Raw genomic sequence first — 17,870 nt, forward strand, 5'->3', positions numbered from 1 at the left:
AAGCAGGAATACGAAACATATATCATAAAGTTGAAATTATTAGAATAAAAATAACGAATAAGAAGAGTATTATAAAGAGACAATTATTTGAAGGACTCTGGATTTACATATAGATTCCGTCAGAACAAAAAATAACAGAGAAAAACTATGACACGAGTATTATAAAGAGACACTTTTGGCAGTCTTGAGTGGTCTTCGGGGCTCAAGTCATAGCTCTGGAGAAATAAGAAATTAGCTGTTTTCTTCTTCTTCTTTTTTGAAAAAGAAATTAGCTGTTTTCTTTTCTTTTCTTTTTTGAATCTTTTGAGAGAGACAAATGTGAAGATTGTACAAATTGGGGAAATGAAAAAGATCAAGAAGAAGTTGGTTCTTTGCTGGATGTACTTTCAGGTGCAGTTGTTGCTTCAACTTTTGCTGACACTTGTTGGGGTGCTTCAGATTCTGGAGAAGACAAAAAAAGCCATAAACCAGATACTAATTGCAGTTTAGTCTGGTTATATGAATCCTAAGCATAGTTTTATTCAATTTTCTGTAAAATAATAAATTTGATCATTAAATTGAAAAAGGTGACAGAAAAACGATTGAAACGACCACTATTGATTTTAGACACAATCCACACCACACACACTGTACAAAACATATATGTGTGTGTGGAGAGATGTTGTCAGTGTATGGTGGCTTCACTGGTAAGGCGACCAAATTGGCAGCTGATGGAGAAGAGACGCATATACCAATGTAGTGAAAATAGACAGCTCATTCCACATGGAACCTTTATTCACTGTTCTTCTCCAATCATTCACGCTCCTTTTCTTTTCTATTTCTTAACCTATTTGGTTGAAAACTTGAAACCCATATCCCTATTTTTTTTAACTTAATAGAGTGCTTAACTGATAAGTATATTTTATTTTTTTCATTGTGAAGTTTCGAACAGCATTGAAAATCGATATACGTGCAAACTAAGATGTGGTTCAGTTACTTATTAGATTAAACAGTACTCTTGAGATGATTACATTGTATCCATGTCAGTTATTACGTTAGACTAAATCTTAATTCAAATGTGGGTTTCTAACACGTAAGTGACTCTCCTGACCTATTTCAAATGATATTTTTTTGTTGACAAGCGGTGACTACAAACCATATTTAGATTTACTAGGTCTGCCATCTATATATTTATATCACTTTATTGTGAAATTTTTATTACTATTATTTGTTCTTTAAATGTAGGATTGATAGCAGGTAAAATAGTTAAAAGAAACTAAATACGCACCTTCGGAAGAAGAGAGTAATCCTTGGAGAGGAGATGAAAAAGGTGAACTGGATGGGTAAACGAGTAAAGGAGGAGAAGTAAACCGTTGATGCTGTTGTTGTTGTTGAGGGTTATACGGTTGAGGAAGATGAGGATGATGGTGTTGGTATGGCACTCTAGAAGCTTGAAGAGAATAGCCGTAATAGTAAGGAGAAGGCATTATTGTTGCTGCTGATGGTGATGTTGCTCCTCCTCCATATAGTTGTTGCTGCTGTTGATAGTACTGTGCTTGTTGCAACTGTGTGTTGTACATTGCCTGTATCATGTGTATATAACATGATCATTATCATATGTGTTACAACAAACATGCATGTGCTAAACTGCTAATGTTTTTCATGCATTATGTAAGTGGTCGACATGTGCAGGATACATTGTACGTAAAATCCCATTATTAACTTCATATCTTGCATTTCATGATTAAATTGGATTTTATTTCATGTTTATGTTGGGTATGACATATGTGAATGTCAGTGTATATATGTGCGTCTGTATCATAAGAATGTAGAGGAGAGAAAGAGAAACTGACTTGGTGGTACCGAAATTGATCAGGGTTATAGGTGTACCTGAAAAAACGAGAATTCAATGTCTCTTAATTTATAACCAAAAATTCAGAAAATTACTTCTTACATATTTTATCGGAAACGTTATTATATAAAAAACACTTTCTAATTTGTATCTTCTTTTAGTCTTTACCTTCTTGCACGTTAAGGAACATTTCAATGTAACTGCAGGGTTTAATATATCTATATATATTCATGTTATGATATTTACAGCCTGACAACAAGTGGCTCCAATGACGCATTAAATTGTCTCCTACCATTTTAATCGCAATGGACCATCATCTCATTATCTATGCAAATCATTTATAACTCTCTCCTAAACTATGTACATGAGGTTTTAAATCATTGGAGCCAGTTAATAAAGAAAAATATATACTAACTCACCCATAGGAAGGATACATGAGCTGGTGGGCAGCTGAAGCCGGTGGCAGCGGTGCAGCCATCCCCGTATAGGCTGATGGTCCTCCACTTTGGTACGGACTCGGACTTCCTGTTTGTCCTCGGCCTATAATGAAAGAGGACACATAAAAATATCTATTATGGAATTCACATTGGTGCCTTAGTATTCAAAATTAGCATTTCTATGATATTTTGTTTTAAGAAGAATTATTGGATATTGGATATGATTGGTTTGTCACGTTTTTATTGTATATCTACACTACGCACATAACATCATTGAACAAACATCATTGAACAATGTACTTATTCTAATTATTTCAACGGTTACAGCTAATATCCTTAACGTTACATGATAAAAGACAACAACAAAAAGAGAAACTATTCTCTTGATAACGTACCAAACAATATCAATATGCAAAGATGAAAACAAAACTCATCAAATAAAAGATAATCATCAACAATAAAAATACATTCTACGGTTTTAGTTTTAAGTTTGATACACAAACCTCTAGGTGGAGATGGTCGGGGCCGTCCAAAAGAAGCAATATTACAATTGGCTTTTCTCCCGTCGATCACAGGATTAGGAGCTGCCACGGCTCTGGTCGCAGAATCAGCCTCCTGGAACGTCACCTAAATAACGATAGATCGGAAAAATACCAAAAAAACCCATTAATCAAATAGTGTGAGCAGACCCGGTCCGAAGGATAGGCAAAGGAATCCGTCACTTAAGACATCACGATTTTATACGATAACTTTAATTATATGTAGTAGAACATTATACAAAACTTATACAAAGAACAAGAACACAAATTTTATTTGATTAAATTTGAACTTGAGTTATTATGAATTTCTTTTAAATGTCAGACCGGCACTGCGTGTGAGTGTGAGGATCAAGAAAAGGAACTTACGAAACCGTAGCCTTTAGATTTGCCGGTGTTCTTATCTGTGATGATGACGGCTTCAAGAATCTCTCCGAACTGATCAAAGTAACGACGCATTTCTGCGGCGGGAGTTTCCCATGCTAATCCTCCAACGAACACTTTGGTGAAAGTCGTGTCTCCGAACGGTGATCGGTAATAGCTCGTTTGATACATTTTATTTATTAAAAAAATAAACGAAAGAAGATTTGTGTACAAACTTAGCTTCTTTATATCATCAAATGTTGTTTTTGGTTGGGCAGAGAGAAGTGAGACCAATCAAAAGGTTGCAATTTCAACCCTTGAAACGATGTCGTGTTTGACTCCGACTCGGCGACTCTACACATACGAAGAGAGAGAATGACTAAAATTGCTTTTGAGTATTTTAGAATAGTGATTGGAGGGTTTTGTATAAGAAGGAGAAGGGGAAGGAGAAGGAGAAGGAGAAGGAGAGAGAGAGAGAGAGTAGTCTGACAAGACAGCACTTGAGTATATCTCCGCTGTCTAATTTGCCAGGTTTTAACATTATAGCTCCTCCACAACTTTTCTTCTCTATTTTATATAATTAGAGAAATCTTCTGTTTTAATTATAGCCATTATGTAACATAGTTTTAGCGTTCCAAAAAAAATATAACATAGTTTTAATTTTCTATTAACTTATACTATTTACTTATACTGTAAATTGTAATACTGTAATCTCATAATATATAATATTTGATGATTATCATAAAAAATATATTCACTTACCAAACAATTGTAATTGATTTCTGCTAAAGGTTTAATAAGAACAATCTGATAGTGTAGATAATCATCTTTGTTTGTTTGGTACGTTATCAAGAGAATAGTTTCTCTTTAAGTATTATATCTTTGCATAATATATAATATTTGATGATTGTCATAAAAAATACAATAAAAAATATCATAATATATAATATTTACTTATACTGTAAATTGTAATTGATTTCTGCTAAAGGTTTAATAAGAAATATAATCAAGTGCCGATTTTAAAGAATCTGAATTATTTTAAGTATGTTATTAGTAGTGAACTTATAAATGTTAATACTGGATTGTACGTTATTCAGTCAAGGATTTAGAAGGAAACAAATATATGATATATCTTCATTATTAGAATTATATAATGAATATTTTATTTTTTTATATTTATAGTAAAAAGAGTATCTGATTAGGGAAATATCTAGGATACTATTTCTTAATTCACTATAGTACATTTAGAAATATGCTGATCAATATTTTGTTTTATCTTTTCTCATGTTCTCTTTTGAGTTGGTGGTCTCTTGTTATCTTTTATATTTCTCCTGCGCGTCTCTATAGTTTTCATGTGATACATCCACTAAAAATAGATTAATTTCTTTTAACACTGAAATTAATATATTATTTTAAAATATTAATTTAAATGCACATGTAAAATAATTGAATAATGGAACTTGTTCCTTATTCTCTCATGCTAACATGTACTTAACCTTCCCTTTAATCATTAGCTTACTGGAAAGCTATGAACGGACGAAAAAACAGTCTGGAGTTTAGAATTACATTCTTTCTGTTATCAATATTTTCATACAGTTCTACAATTCTAATTCTCTTCCTTAGTCTCAATATATTATGGGACATTATTCCTGATCCTATAGTCTGTTTTGGGTAAATAAATCATAAAGAAGGACATGTGTAGCTATCTCTTAATCTGACAACCCGATCTTCATATTATATAAATACAATATGTTAGCTGCTGAACTCAATCATATTATAAAAAATAATATAAAGTGTAGTCGACGTGTGTGTAGTATTTATTTAATGACTAAGCTAAACAGATTCTCTAATGAGTTTTCATGATTAGTGGAAGTCCATTATTCTTTCCACCAAACCATGAGTGAAAAATTAAATCAAAATATTGACGAAGAGGGTCTTGACTTTCGGATAGATTTGACGATTTCTCATCCTCCATCATGGCTCCATAGTTACAACTTACAACTATCAAACTATGATTAAAAATTATAAATATCATGTAGTAAAAGAGAAGAAGATCATGCAGTCATCCCCTTATTTAATTATCCAAATTCAGTGTCTAGTGCAATATTAAAATAGATGGTCTCATGCTTTTTTTTGGTAAAATGCTAAAGTAAGATGGTCTCATACTTAATAAATGCATCACATATGTGGTTTCAAGCCATGTTAGTTGGTTTATAATCTAAATTTCACGTTCTTAGATTATACGAGACGAATTTCGCTAATAAAAACAATTACATTCGATGCTCGAATAACAAGTATGGCCTCTCATAGAAATGCATTTTCAAAAAATACTTCCATTGTGTTGTTGTTGATGTTTTCATAATAATTCTGTAAGTAGTTGTGTTTCTTATATATGTTTTTACGCTGAAACAACGATAGACGTAAAATAATTGTATTTTAATTTCAGTTAGTTTGGATTCAGTTGCATATACATTTGGACGTGACGTCTGCACGTTGCAAACATGTCGATTATATAGGAAAATAGGAAATCAAAAGAAAGCTAAGAAGCTTCGTTAATGTTAAATCCGAAGTACAAAGCATCTGGGGTGGTGGCGCAGTTGGCTAGCGCGTAGGTCTCATAGCTACTGAGTGATCCTGAGGTCGAGAGTTCGAGCCTCTCTCACCCCATATTTTTATATCAAACTAACATGTTTTGAAAAATGTTTTAGTTTCTTTTAGAGAAGTTCATGAGATTCATATAAAATGGGCCCAAATTATATAGTCTTTAAAACCATATTTGGGCCTCTGGTAAGCTGATTAGGTTCGAATAATACTTTCGTCTTGATCATCACTTGAAAACTCCATGATTTGGTTTATACTTTATGAGGCTCATCAGTCATTATTTCTCTATCTCTTCATTTCTCTCACATGTTTCCTAAGAGCACATTATCCAGAATTTTTTAGGGCGGAATTCTAAGAGAAATATAAAAAACTGTTTTTTAAACTTCAACTAAAAAAATTAAAAAACTGTTTTTTCATATTCTCTTAATAATTTCGCCCTAAAAAACTCTGGATAATGATGTTCCAAGTTCCATTCGTATAACTCCTCCCTACATATGCACATTTATATGAATGCCATCACACCAACATCGTTTTAAAATTTAATCGCCGGTTTTCCAATACACAACCTGTCTATCTTTTTCTATTCAATTCAATCGATTTATTAATATCTTTAATTTTAGTCACTCAAAATCCCATCTTGGAGTGCTGAACAATAATTAATGATTGGTTTGTGTAGATAGAAGAAAATGGTTTGATTTATTGAGTGATCCACATGGAAAGGCATGTGTGCACATGAGCAACACAAGAACGAGTGAGACTATGACAATGCCTTTTTATGATATTTTGACGTGGGAGAGGGAGAGCTCCACCAATGTTTTTTTTTTTTTTTGGTAAACGATATTGTCTTTTCCACTTGAACATATTCCTCCAAAAACTGTAATATCTAAATGTGTCTATTTAATCTTCTTTTTTAATTCAAAAGATGGACCGAATCTCATAATTTTCTTACGGACAAGAGCTGATTGCTAAATTCTCTTTCCGCAGCTGCTGATTTCGAACCTAGCAGTGTTAATTTACTTAATTTGTTTGCTCTATATTTTCATTTTTACTAACATATTTGATTTTTCTCTTACGAATGAAAACTATATATGTATATATGAGAAGTGGTGAATTTGGTGGCACTTACGGCCAAGTTAGTAGATGAAGATAGGTGTAAGTTTCTGTCAAGAAGTTATGCAAATGTCAAAAATAATAAAACATCCATGAATTTAAGAAATGCGGAATGCCTTCATGCAACTGGGAAATTTTTGTTGGCGTCCAGTGAATATATACTAATTATTAAAATAAATTTTAACTCCGGATTCATGAATAATCAATCTAAAAAAGAACTTCACTCTCTTTGAGCTAACATCTTCATATTTCACTTTACCTGTGTTGCCTAGTGTTGGACTATACGCGTCGTGGAATTAAGAAGTGAGTTTTTTTTTTTTTTTGTAACTTATTAAGAAGTGAGTTGTCACTATAGTTTATAGTTATATATAATTAAGACTTTTTCTTGGGTTCACCCCCTAGGGTGAACCTTTAGGTTCACCAACCAATAGAAATTTATCATTTTAGATCTAGTATCTTTTAATTAAGGAAACAAAATAACTTGCCAAATTATATTATGCTTTTAAAATAAAAAATAAAAAATTAAATAAATAAAAATAACAATAGTTCTAAAAAAATATTATTTAAAAAAAATATTTGTTTTTAAGATTTAGAGTTTAGTGTTTAAGATTTATAATTTAGAATTTATCCAAATGTTTAGTGTTTTTCCAAGGGTTTAGGGTTTACCTAAGGGTTTAGGGTTTTCCCAAGGGTTTAGGGTTTAGGATTAGAGTTTAGGGTTTAGTGTTTTGTTGACAACATGTTTAGTGTTTTTCCAAGGGTTTAGGGTTTAGGATTTGAGTTTAGGGTTTAGTATTAGAGTTTAGGGTTTAGTATTAGAGTTTAGGGTTTAGTGTTTTGTTGACAACATTATTATTATTTTTAAATTCGTTTTTATATATTATTTTTATTTATTTTTAAATTTTATTTTGAAAAAATAATACAATTTGTCAAGTTATTTGGTTTCCTTAATTAAAAGATATTATATTTAAAATGACAATTTTCTATTGGTTGGTGAATCTAAAGGTTCACCCTAGGGGGTGAACCCAAGAATAACTCTATAATTAACGCGTGTTTGTGTATAGAAACCGACTTTTGCTGCTGTGGAAATTTTAAAGAAGAAAATAACTTTTTGGTGCAAGTATTTTTACACGGTTTCACTATCTTTTCACGAGCGTATCTAACTTGGGACGTGCATGTATTAATCATAACTGCGGACAATGCATAACGCTGGAAAGTGGTGCAAGCCGAGACAAAATGACCCATGACGAGGAATACGTACATTGTAATTCCCTATAGCTACTTCGTATTGATATAAATAGTCCGTAATTAATGAATTGTCTCAGAAAAAAAGATAAAAGAAACACACGTCTCTAGCGATAATTGTTGGACACTGGATCCATAATTGTTGGACACTGGATCCATAATCTTATTCGATATCCAGAACCAAGCGTTTATATTTTGTTTCCGTGGTTTAAATGAAACCGTTTATCATCTCTCAGTATGTAGAATCGAATTAGTGATGCATTTATATCCACTAATCCACTTATCTCTTTTTCTTTCTTTCTTAGTTTATATAAAGTTAAGATCCATGAGAAACTCTGGTAAGACCTTTAAACGAAAATGTTCTTAATTACTAATTTAATTCCTATAATTTAGTTCATAAGTTAAACAAAGCGCGTAAAAAGCACTCACATATATGATTTAGCCCATTGACGACTGAAAAATAAGCGTTTGCCACCCTTTAATCTGCCAATTCTCCTATAAGAAAATGCCGAAAATTACAATAACAATGGAGATGCTCCCAAAATAAACAGGCTAATAGTAAACGACAAAATTTGGAAAGTATTTTGAAAATTTACGGAAGAATTCAAAATATTCGTATAATTTATTCCAACAGCTTATATGAATTGGCAATACATAACGTATTCGTAAAGACTTTTGACTTTTGTCCCCAACTACGGTTATAGGCTTAATTATAGTTACGAATTATACTATGATAATATAAAAAGAATTATGATTCAAATCAAATTATTTATTTAGTACTGAACTAGGCCCACTTGTGACTTGGGTTAGTATAGTATACTTAACAGAATTAGTTCGTGTAAAAATGTGGGTAGTATAGTTATATCGAGTGAAAAGCGTAGTGAGGTTAGGACATAGGGCACTGACATTAAGGTAAGAACAGCGACTCCACATTACCCTGTGATCAAAAACATCTAGATCCAATATATAATTAATTTCAAGTTGCTTCGAGTCAACTATCAGGTTGAGATCCACGACAACACGGTTAGGTAATGCGGAACATTTGACTTATGGTTTGTCATTGGTCGTAAAATAATACTTATCAGCTATCAATTTGCTTCGTGTGAATATGAGTCAATGACAGTTTGGAGGTATGCTCATGAATCATGGTTAACATGTACTTATTAGAATAAAACATCTCCTATATATATTAATTCGGTGCATTACAGTATGTTTTCCTAGTCACGTATCATCACCAAGATGATTAGTATCCTTAGAAAAATAAGTTGATCAATATAAATATATATTATACTTTTTATTAAATTAATTATCAAATTGATTATTAGTGTATAAAATAATATTTTTAATTATTTTCCTAAATAAAATATATGGAATTACCTATTATGATTAACATATACATGATAATTAATGATTATGAATAATACATATTAGATAGCAATTTTTATATTCTTCTTTTTTAATTTTATATTATTAAAAGAAATTAAAAATCACATTAAGCATATAATAAAAAAAATTAGATTTTTCTTATATGTTATTTTTAAAATTTTTAAACGACTATAAATTACTAAAAATAGTAAATGTTCCACATTGAACAATTTGTGATCAATGGTTTACCTTTATTTTTTTCAAGCAAAATACAAATAATCGTAAATCGTATGAATATGAAGTTTCATTAATAGATATTCATATTATATATATATATATATTAATATCATTTAAATTAAATTATATCCTATATAAAAATATATTAAAATGTTAATTTCAAAATTTTGCATTGAAAAATTATTGAGTTCTAAATATTTTAATGTTGAAATTTGTATTGAAATATCTCACATTAAAAGTTTTGTGATTAACAATTTAATTTTTTGTTACAGCAAATATACAAATATTAATAAAATCATATGAGTAGAAAGTATCAATAATAAATATTTATATTAAAATATACTATATTTATGTCACTATCACTAAATTTTAATTATTTACCATATAAAGAAAATAAAAAATTGTTTTGATTTATTTACCAAAAACATGATTGTAAATAAACAAAAGGTATTGGTTTTGATGTATGTGTTTACTCTAATGTATATACTTTTATGTATACAAATTATTTTTTAAATAAGTGGTTTCTAATATGTTATTTGATCTTGACAATTCCATAAATACACTTTTTCAAATCAAAGTGATTTTTAATATTGGAAGCACTATATATATATATTATTTCTTCAGATTAAATAATTTAGTCTTGATTTTTATTACTAATTTTTTAATGAAATATCATGACAAGATTCCAATCACCTCTTTTTTATTTTGTTCGAAGAATGAGAGATTTGGTCATTATTCTAATATTGTTTATCCTAACACCATGTCTAGCTATTTTAATTGTAAGAATGAGATATTTGACATATTTATTATAAGTTTTTTTTTGGTTTACCATTTAATAAAGTAAACAGTTTTTAGTTTATACATAGTTTACATATAATAGAATGATAAAATATTATATATTTTTTATCGGTATACTTTTAAGTAACTTAACCTCAAAAGCGTAGGTTAATAAAGTAAGTAATTTGTTTTATTGTTCTAGAATTATATGATTTTTGGACCGAACTGGGGAATTAACTATACATACATTTATATTTCGGGTCTGAAATTATATTTTTATAACAGTTTGATATATTATATTTGAACACTAACCTTTGAATAGAGCTTGCCGGTAATTTTTTTCAAAAAAATTGATTCTTAGATATGTATGTGGAGTGAAACTAATTTCTACAGATGTCCATCTTTTTAAATTGACACTTATGTAATTTACAGAAAAAAAAAACCAAAAAAAAACTCATATCTGTGAAATAGAAATGCTAACAAAAATATAATTTTGGAGGTAGAAAATAAAATCACTTATGGAGAGTCAATAGCAAACAAATCGGGATCATAAAATCTAATCCACTTTTGTCATATTACAATCGATGTTGCCTATCTGGTTTTGGTAATTTGTGCAGCCGCAAAGCTTAATTTTTTTGTGTGCATATGAAGTCTGAAAAATAATTCAAATAAGTTGTAATACGTTAACTCATTTAAAATAACGATAATACATTTAAAATACCACTATTTGTATTCATCATTTTTACAATCGATAAGGATCGTAGCGTTGCAAAATGTTAAAACCATTTAATGAACAAACATTAGTATAAAAAACTTATTTTGTGCATTTACGCGGATTATCATCTAGTGTACTTATTATTAAGCGGTTTACAAAATTTGTTAACTAAGAGGTGTTTGAGCCTTAGGTCCAAATAATCTTCGTAAACCAGAAAATTGATCTTTGTTATACCATAATATAGTATAAATCCCTTTTGCAATGAATCGGACCCGGAGCACAACAACACCAATATATGCGCTTAAACCAACTAGGCTGCCACATCCATGATAATTTACACAAACTTACAAAACTAGACCAATGCACAATTACATTTGCTTTCTTGCCAGTTTATTGTCAAAGTCCATGTATAATTGACTTACCTAGTAATCAATATCTGGAGCATTCAATTATTTTATTTCTCAACATTGAATAATTATTATAGTACAAAACATGAAAAATATTACAGCAGACGACTCTATTTGTCTATTGAGGATTGATCACGTCTAGTTATATCATTTAAACTGTCATATAGGATCCATGTTTGACAATACTCTTTGCATTACGGTAAAAGTTTTTCATAGATATTTTTCCATTAATTTGCATACAATTTTTTTTGAAATTCGAAACTCAAATTTTTCGATGTAAAAACACTAAATGTAACTTTAGCTAAATTACTCAAATAAGTGAGTTTCCACTTATTTTTTTTTATTTCTTTTCTCAATTTTGCCTATTTCTTACTAATTACTTTTGTACGTTTGGACTATCATTTGTCTGTAAAATATATACTTTATTGCTAAATGGGTCATCATTTGTAAAAAAACAAAAACAAAAACGTTGTGATCAACCAGTAAAGATTAGTGCTTATGTTTTCTTTCTTTTTTTGGAACCAATTAGTGCTTATGTTTCTAAGTATTTTTAGAACATTTAACGTAATATTTATGTAAATTAGTGATGCCATTAGAAGATAATACACTAGTACTCCCTTCATTATCCAAAGATAAATGTTTTTAAAGTTTATTTTAAAACATACATTTTGAAGTTTTCTATACATTTTATTTGGTAATAATAAATTAAACTATAAATTTCTAAAATTCAAGTGTATTTATTAAGTCATTTTTTGTTTAAAATTATATAAATAGTTGATTTAAAAAAATAATATATATAATTAAAATTTGATATAATTTTAATATGTGTGAAATTACAAAAGTATTTTTTTTAAGATATAGAGTGCTATATTTGTAAAAATACATCAGAGATCGACAGTATTTCCAAATACACACACTCATTGAACCTATATAGTTACTAGTTTACAATGTCAGTTTTGTAAATATGTGACTAGTATTAGTGTTTATAATCTTCTACAATAATCATCAATGTCAAAGATCATTAGTATATATATATATGCGTATGGACAACGACGTCATATGCATTATTCCTCGGTCATTAGACATCGAATTGCTCAAAGTTCAAACCATGTCGGTGTGTCTATCCCATCTCAGACTCTCGGTACTAATTTTATCCGTGGAACACAGAGAACAAGTCGCATGTGACGACTTGTATTAAATAAATTATTTATTTATTTACTTTAATTTCTTTTTGTGAAAATTATATTCTAATATGCTACCAAAAAAATATTCTTTTTGTTGGAAAAGCGTTTGAGTAAATATCGACCTGGTGGTGGTTAACATTAATTTATCTCTAAATACGACCATTTGATATAAATCAACCATCGTCCCCGCGTTCTTTCCCTAGCAATTCTAAGCTATGCAGTCTATGATAAGGTATTAAGTCTTAATCTAAATAAGAAAAATAAGTTACAATATGAAATCTATCCTAATATATTTTATCCTCCTTAAGTTAGAGCGTACATATCTAATTTAGAATACATACATAGTATTCTGATAGTTTTTTTTTGGTAAACTTCTATTCTGATAGTTCCCACACTTTTAGTACAATATTTCTTTTTGGTAAAACTTTAGTAAAATATTTACGAATTAATAACTGGTGGCGATGCAACTTCGTAGCCTGAATGATATCTTTACCTATTTCATCACGTATGTAATAACATTTGGTTTCAGTGATATCTTTGACTAGAATATGACACGTTGTCACGTTATTTAGATCATATATAAAACCAGAATGTTATATATATATATATATGTACACACAAACAAAATTCTGATTACAATTTGGCAACGACGACCTACGTATACATTGGGAACAAGTTGGAAAACACTTTTCATCAATCGCATAAAAATACCATGTTAAACAATAGCAATTCACATTTTTGATCCAAAAAAAACAATAGCAATTCACAATGCTCGTCTGTATTACCACTCAATTCTGAAAATTTCGGGTTCTTTTTATGTTTTGTTTTTGTTTTGCATCCGTAAATTTTAATTATTCTTTATTATATATGTTTTGAAATTTTCACACTAAAAAAATATATTAAATTTTAATTATAAATACATCATTTTATGTGATTATATATTTTCATTTTAAACCAATAAAAATTAATTAAATACAGTTAATTTTATCGAAGTTAATATTTTATTACATTAACAAAAATGTATAGAAAACATAAAATATAATTATTTAAGAAAAACCTTTTTTTGTATAACATGTATATTTTGTATAAAGTAATCGCATATTTTCTGTATAATCAAGAGAGTGAGATAGTAATATAGCTAAACAGCACATGTGATCCAACAGATTAACGGATCCGTGAAGTTTTCTTTCTCAATGTCCGCTGCTGTGCACACTCGAGCTCGAATACTGTGCACACTTAACGTATCCACGTTTATTCTTATCCCTGCACCCAAACATCTGTTTTTAGAAAAAAGAATGTGATTCCTCTGTATATACAATAGTCAAATCCACCACGTCAGAAGTGATGAGCCACCGACATGTAACCGCGTTTCCCATGTGACCCACTTTTTACCGTTTATCTATTTTTATTTCACACTTTAAAACGCCATTTTTTTCTTTGATACTCCATCTCAAAAAGTGATGCTTTGACATTTTCACAAGGTTAAATAATAATTTAAGTGCATTTTTAATTAATTACATGTATCTGACAAATAATATTTGAGATAAATAAAATTATTTATAAATATGTTTTATCGGCAATTATTTATAAATCAATGTAGTTATAATTAGTATTAAGTTAAAAATTGCATTAAAATTATAAAATGATATTTTTGTATAACAAAAAATATATATTAAAATGACACTTAAAAAAACAGTAGGAAACTATTTCTATTAGGGTCTAACAAAATATCCACACAAAATCTGATCTGATATATTATGTGTTTCTATTCAACCCAAAAATAGAATATCCTAACTTTGTGAAAAAAGAAGAAAATACTAAAATTCAATATCCATTAAATATATAGTGAATCACAAATACTAATATTTATAAAGGAAAATCTCACTATAACTTTGATTCTATATTTTGTCTCATTATACATTTGATTATTTTTAACAGAAGTTAACCTTATAACTCTCTAATCTAATTCATAAATTACAGTTTATGTTTTATTTATTTAAGCTTCTCTAAAATGTAAAAAAAAAGAGTTAGAATCATTTAGTTTTAAATGATTCTCCCCGAGTTAGAATCAGTGGTTAATGCTTCTACAGCAAACCCTAGAAAACGTAAATTATGCATATCATGGATAAAAAGGATTACACGAAGTCTTTTGCATGGTGCAATGGCGTATCATCGAACATGGATCTCATATAGCGGCTCAGAACGATGCAGTCAGACGTGCATTCTCTTATGATGGTAGAATTATCGGCTGTAGAATCGTCTATGTACTATTTCTCATCGTCGTAATAACATAATTAATCAGATGTTAAAAAAAAGAAATTTATAACTACATTCACGCAGTGATCTTCCACTTTACTAAAGGGACAAGCCTCAAGCATTGGCCTGGCAAATAAAGTTTGCATATTTTTCACTTTTTACTATGTTTCTTTCCCAAATTTTGATTTATGGATGAATGTTTACTTCGTTGAAACTTGAAACAATATTTTTTAGTAGTCATAACTGCAATTAACTTTGACAATAACTCTTTTGCAAGGTCGATTATGGCAATTTTTCACCAAGACATAACAATTCATTATAATTTAATAAAAAGCAAATTAAAGTTGTAAATTTTAATCTTATAACAACAAGCTATAAAATAATTAATGTTGGTTAATTTTGTTTTGAATGTGTGGTATTCAAAATATGTTAGGTAATGTAACATAAAATGTCAATGAAATCAGTATTTTAAATTGTAAAAAATATTTGTTACAAAAATAAAACTGTAAAAAGTATAACAGTAAATTTATTATGTTAACCAAATCCAAATTTATATTAAGATACATTAAGTTTTTGTTAATTTTGAAAGACATCATTGAAAAAGGTTAATGGATCAAATAGAGTATTAACTATATTTTATATTTTGTTATAGATTTTATTTATCTTTTAAAAATCCTAAAAACATGTACCATCTTATAATAATATGAGTTATTGCTGTTCACATGATTTTTAATATATTTTCCTGAGATATATAATTTTGATAGTTATTTTCACTAGTGTAAGGGTAATTATGTCAAGTATTGACAAATTAATACAAAATTATCTACGAATAAATTTATTCTCAATATGGGCTGATTGGCAATTTCTTCATCTATAAAAATGTTAGATATGATCTGTTATATACATGTATATAAAATTAGGAGTATATATATATATTTTATTTTTATTTGCGTATAAGTTTTGTAATACTTTTAGTCACTAAATTAATTATTTCATTATTACATTTTAAAAAGTGCGTAGTTTTTAAAAAATTGTAGCGAAATATCATTATTTTATACTAAATTTTTCATTTTCATTTTTAAATTTTATCATATTTTTTTACAGATCAAATTGTATATCTATTAAAAGTACGTATATTTGTTAAAAACATCAATTTTTAGATATCTAAAACATAAAATATCACAAAAAAATTACAAATTAAATCGAATCGTAAGTTGATTATCCGTGCAGAATAGAGTGGAACACATATATCATTAAAATTTTGGTTATGTGCCTACACTTTTACCTCTACTTTTTTTTATAACCGTAGTGTGATTCCCAAAGACTTTTTAGATCCAATGACTAATCACTACGAGGTTCGCAGGATCTGCGTTTTCTTACTATTTAAAGCGTTCCGGATAATCAAGAGGAATTAAACCCAGGACAGTACTCACAACTGTGAGCCTTTTAGCACTAAGCCAATACCATTTGGTTAAAACTTTTTTTTCATAGCAGATCCATCAAATTATGTTCAGACAAAAACGCACAAACCAATAAATTATCTAGCGGTCTTGAATCCAAAACCAAAAAAATAACATGTATTATGGCACATACAACGACACAATATACGTCAACACGTGTGTGTATTTTTATTTTATGCAGACATTGTAGTGTATGAACATGCATTTGTTGCATGTAAAATACGTACACACTACACACCACGATGGCATAGGATGCGAGCCGACTGATAGTGCAATTAATTAGCTTCTGATCTTCTGGCTGGTTAAGTAGTTAATAAACCACTTTAATAAAAATGTCATTAAGAAACCTACCTTAATGCTTAATTCACATTTACTAGCTCGGGCGATTAATTAGATCAATCACTCCGATACTACTCTTTTTTTTTGACAACTCTGATACTATTCTCTATGTTTTGCAAAAAGTGTCATTTTTACATTTTTACACATATTAAAAAATAATTAAAATATATTTAAGTTTTTATAATTATACATATTCAATTAATAATATTTGAGATAAATAAAATTATTTATAAAATCAAAGCATTTGTAATTAATATTAAGCCAATTGTTGTACTTCAATTCTAAAATAATACTTTTGTGTAACAAGAAAGAAACAAAAGAATTATATGTCTACTAGTGTTCCACCCGTACTGCGTACGGGAAAAAAAGGATTAGTTTATTATATTAATAATCAGTGTGTTTTGTAGCAAATGTATTGCCAGGTTCATGCTAATACTCAACGTATTGCAATATCTGTAGATAGCAAATATATATGTACTTAAGTTCTGTTAGGATAATAGTCTCCTTCTCTTGTTTCTTAGAGGGACAAAGTGATTAATAGTTGCAAGGTGTGTGTTTGCTTTTGTTATTTTTCTCTTACAACAATTATCTTTCTTATACAAAAGAAAAAAATAAAATCTTATTCTAGTTTCTATACTTATTATATGTTTTTTATTTAGTAAATAAGCCAAGAAATATGTACTTGCTATTTAGGTAAAATTTCAAAAGAAATCTCATAAAGAATGATATTCTAGATGTTATCATCATGATTTTTACTTTATCTTTCCGAGAACAAAAAGAAAAAAATACATCAATCCGAGAGAAACAATACAAAATATGATACTTAGAAAAAAATATTGTTCCTTTCAGAAATCTTTTCTATGTAGACATCATTTACAAATATGATACTTTATTACGATAAAAAAGGTTAGTAAAATATGAAATTTATACCTGTAATTTCATTTGTGTTGATAGTCTTTTTGGATAGTGTTAGATTCTCTGATATTTTCACATTTTTTGAAACCTGC

The 17,870-nt window shown here is 28.8% G+C and overlaps 2 protein-coding genes and 1 non-coding gene across 4 annotated transcripts in view; 2 read left to right on the forward strand and 1 right to left on the reverse strand.

Moving 5' to 3' along the window:
* Positions 1-6,897, reverse strand: LOC103830531 (RNA-binding protein 24). Its single transcript, XM_009106332.3, has 6 exons — positions 3,174-6,897; positions 2,772-2,895; positions 2,251-2,371; positions 1,833-1,869; positions 1,268-1,562; positions 1-441 (listed from the first exon to the last, which is right to left on the reverse strand). Exons 1-6 carry the CDS (start codon positions 3,357-3,359, stop codon positions 353-355), a joined length of 852 nt encoding a protein of 283 aa, XP_009104580.1. The 5' UTR covers positions 3,360-6,897; the 3' UTR covers positions 1-352.
* LOC103830533 (probable pectin methyltransferase QUA2) overlaps positions 3,637-17,870 on the forward strand; it is a 23,438-nt gene continuing 9,204 nt past the window's right edge. For both annotated transcript variants that reach the window (XM_009106335.3, XM_033275655.1), the window contains exons 1-2: positions 3,637-3,650; positions 6,926-6,930. The gene's annotated coding sequence lies outside the window, so the exon portion shown is untranslated. The remainder of the gene's footprint in view (positions 3,651-6,925; positions 6,931-17,870) is intronic.
* Positions 5,750-5,834, forward strand: TRNAM-CAU. The gene is given in 2 exon segments: positions 5,750-5,787; positions 5,799-5,834. It is a non-coding gene; the product is annotated as a tRNA-Met (tRNA).

This window comes from Brassica rapa, chromosome A07, assembly GCF_000309985.2.
Source record: "Brassica rapa cultivar Chiifu-401-42 chromosome A07, CAAS_Brap_v3.01, whole genome shotgun sequence".
Taxonomy (NCBI): domain Eukaryota; kingdom Viridiplantae; phylum Streptophyta; class Magnoliopsida; order Brassicales; family Brassicaceae; genus Brassica; species Brassica rapa.

Bases quoted from the DNA above. Each gene is read 5' to 3' on its own strand.
- LOC103830531 (XM_009106332.3), bottom strand. From the start codon at position 3,359: ATGTATCAAACGAGCTATTACCGATCACCGTTCGGAGACACGACTTTC. The intron at 2,896-3,173 runs GTAAGTTCCTTT...ATCGTTATTTAG, and splicing joins AATCTAAAGGCTACGGTTTC to GTGACGTTCCAGGAGGCTGA. The intron at 442-1,267 runs GTGCGTATTTAG...TGTCTTCTCCAG, and splicing joins ATTACTCTCTTCTTCCGAAG to AATCTGAAGCACCCCAACAA.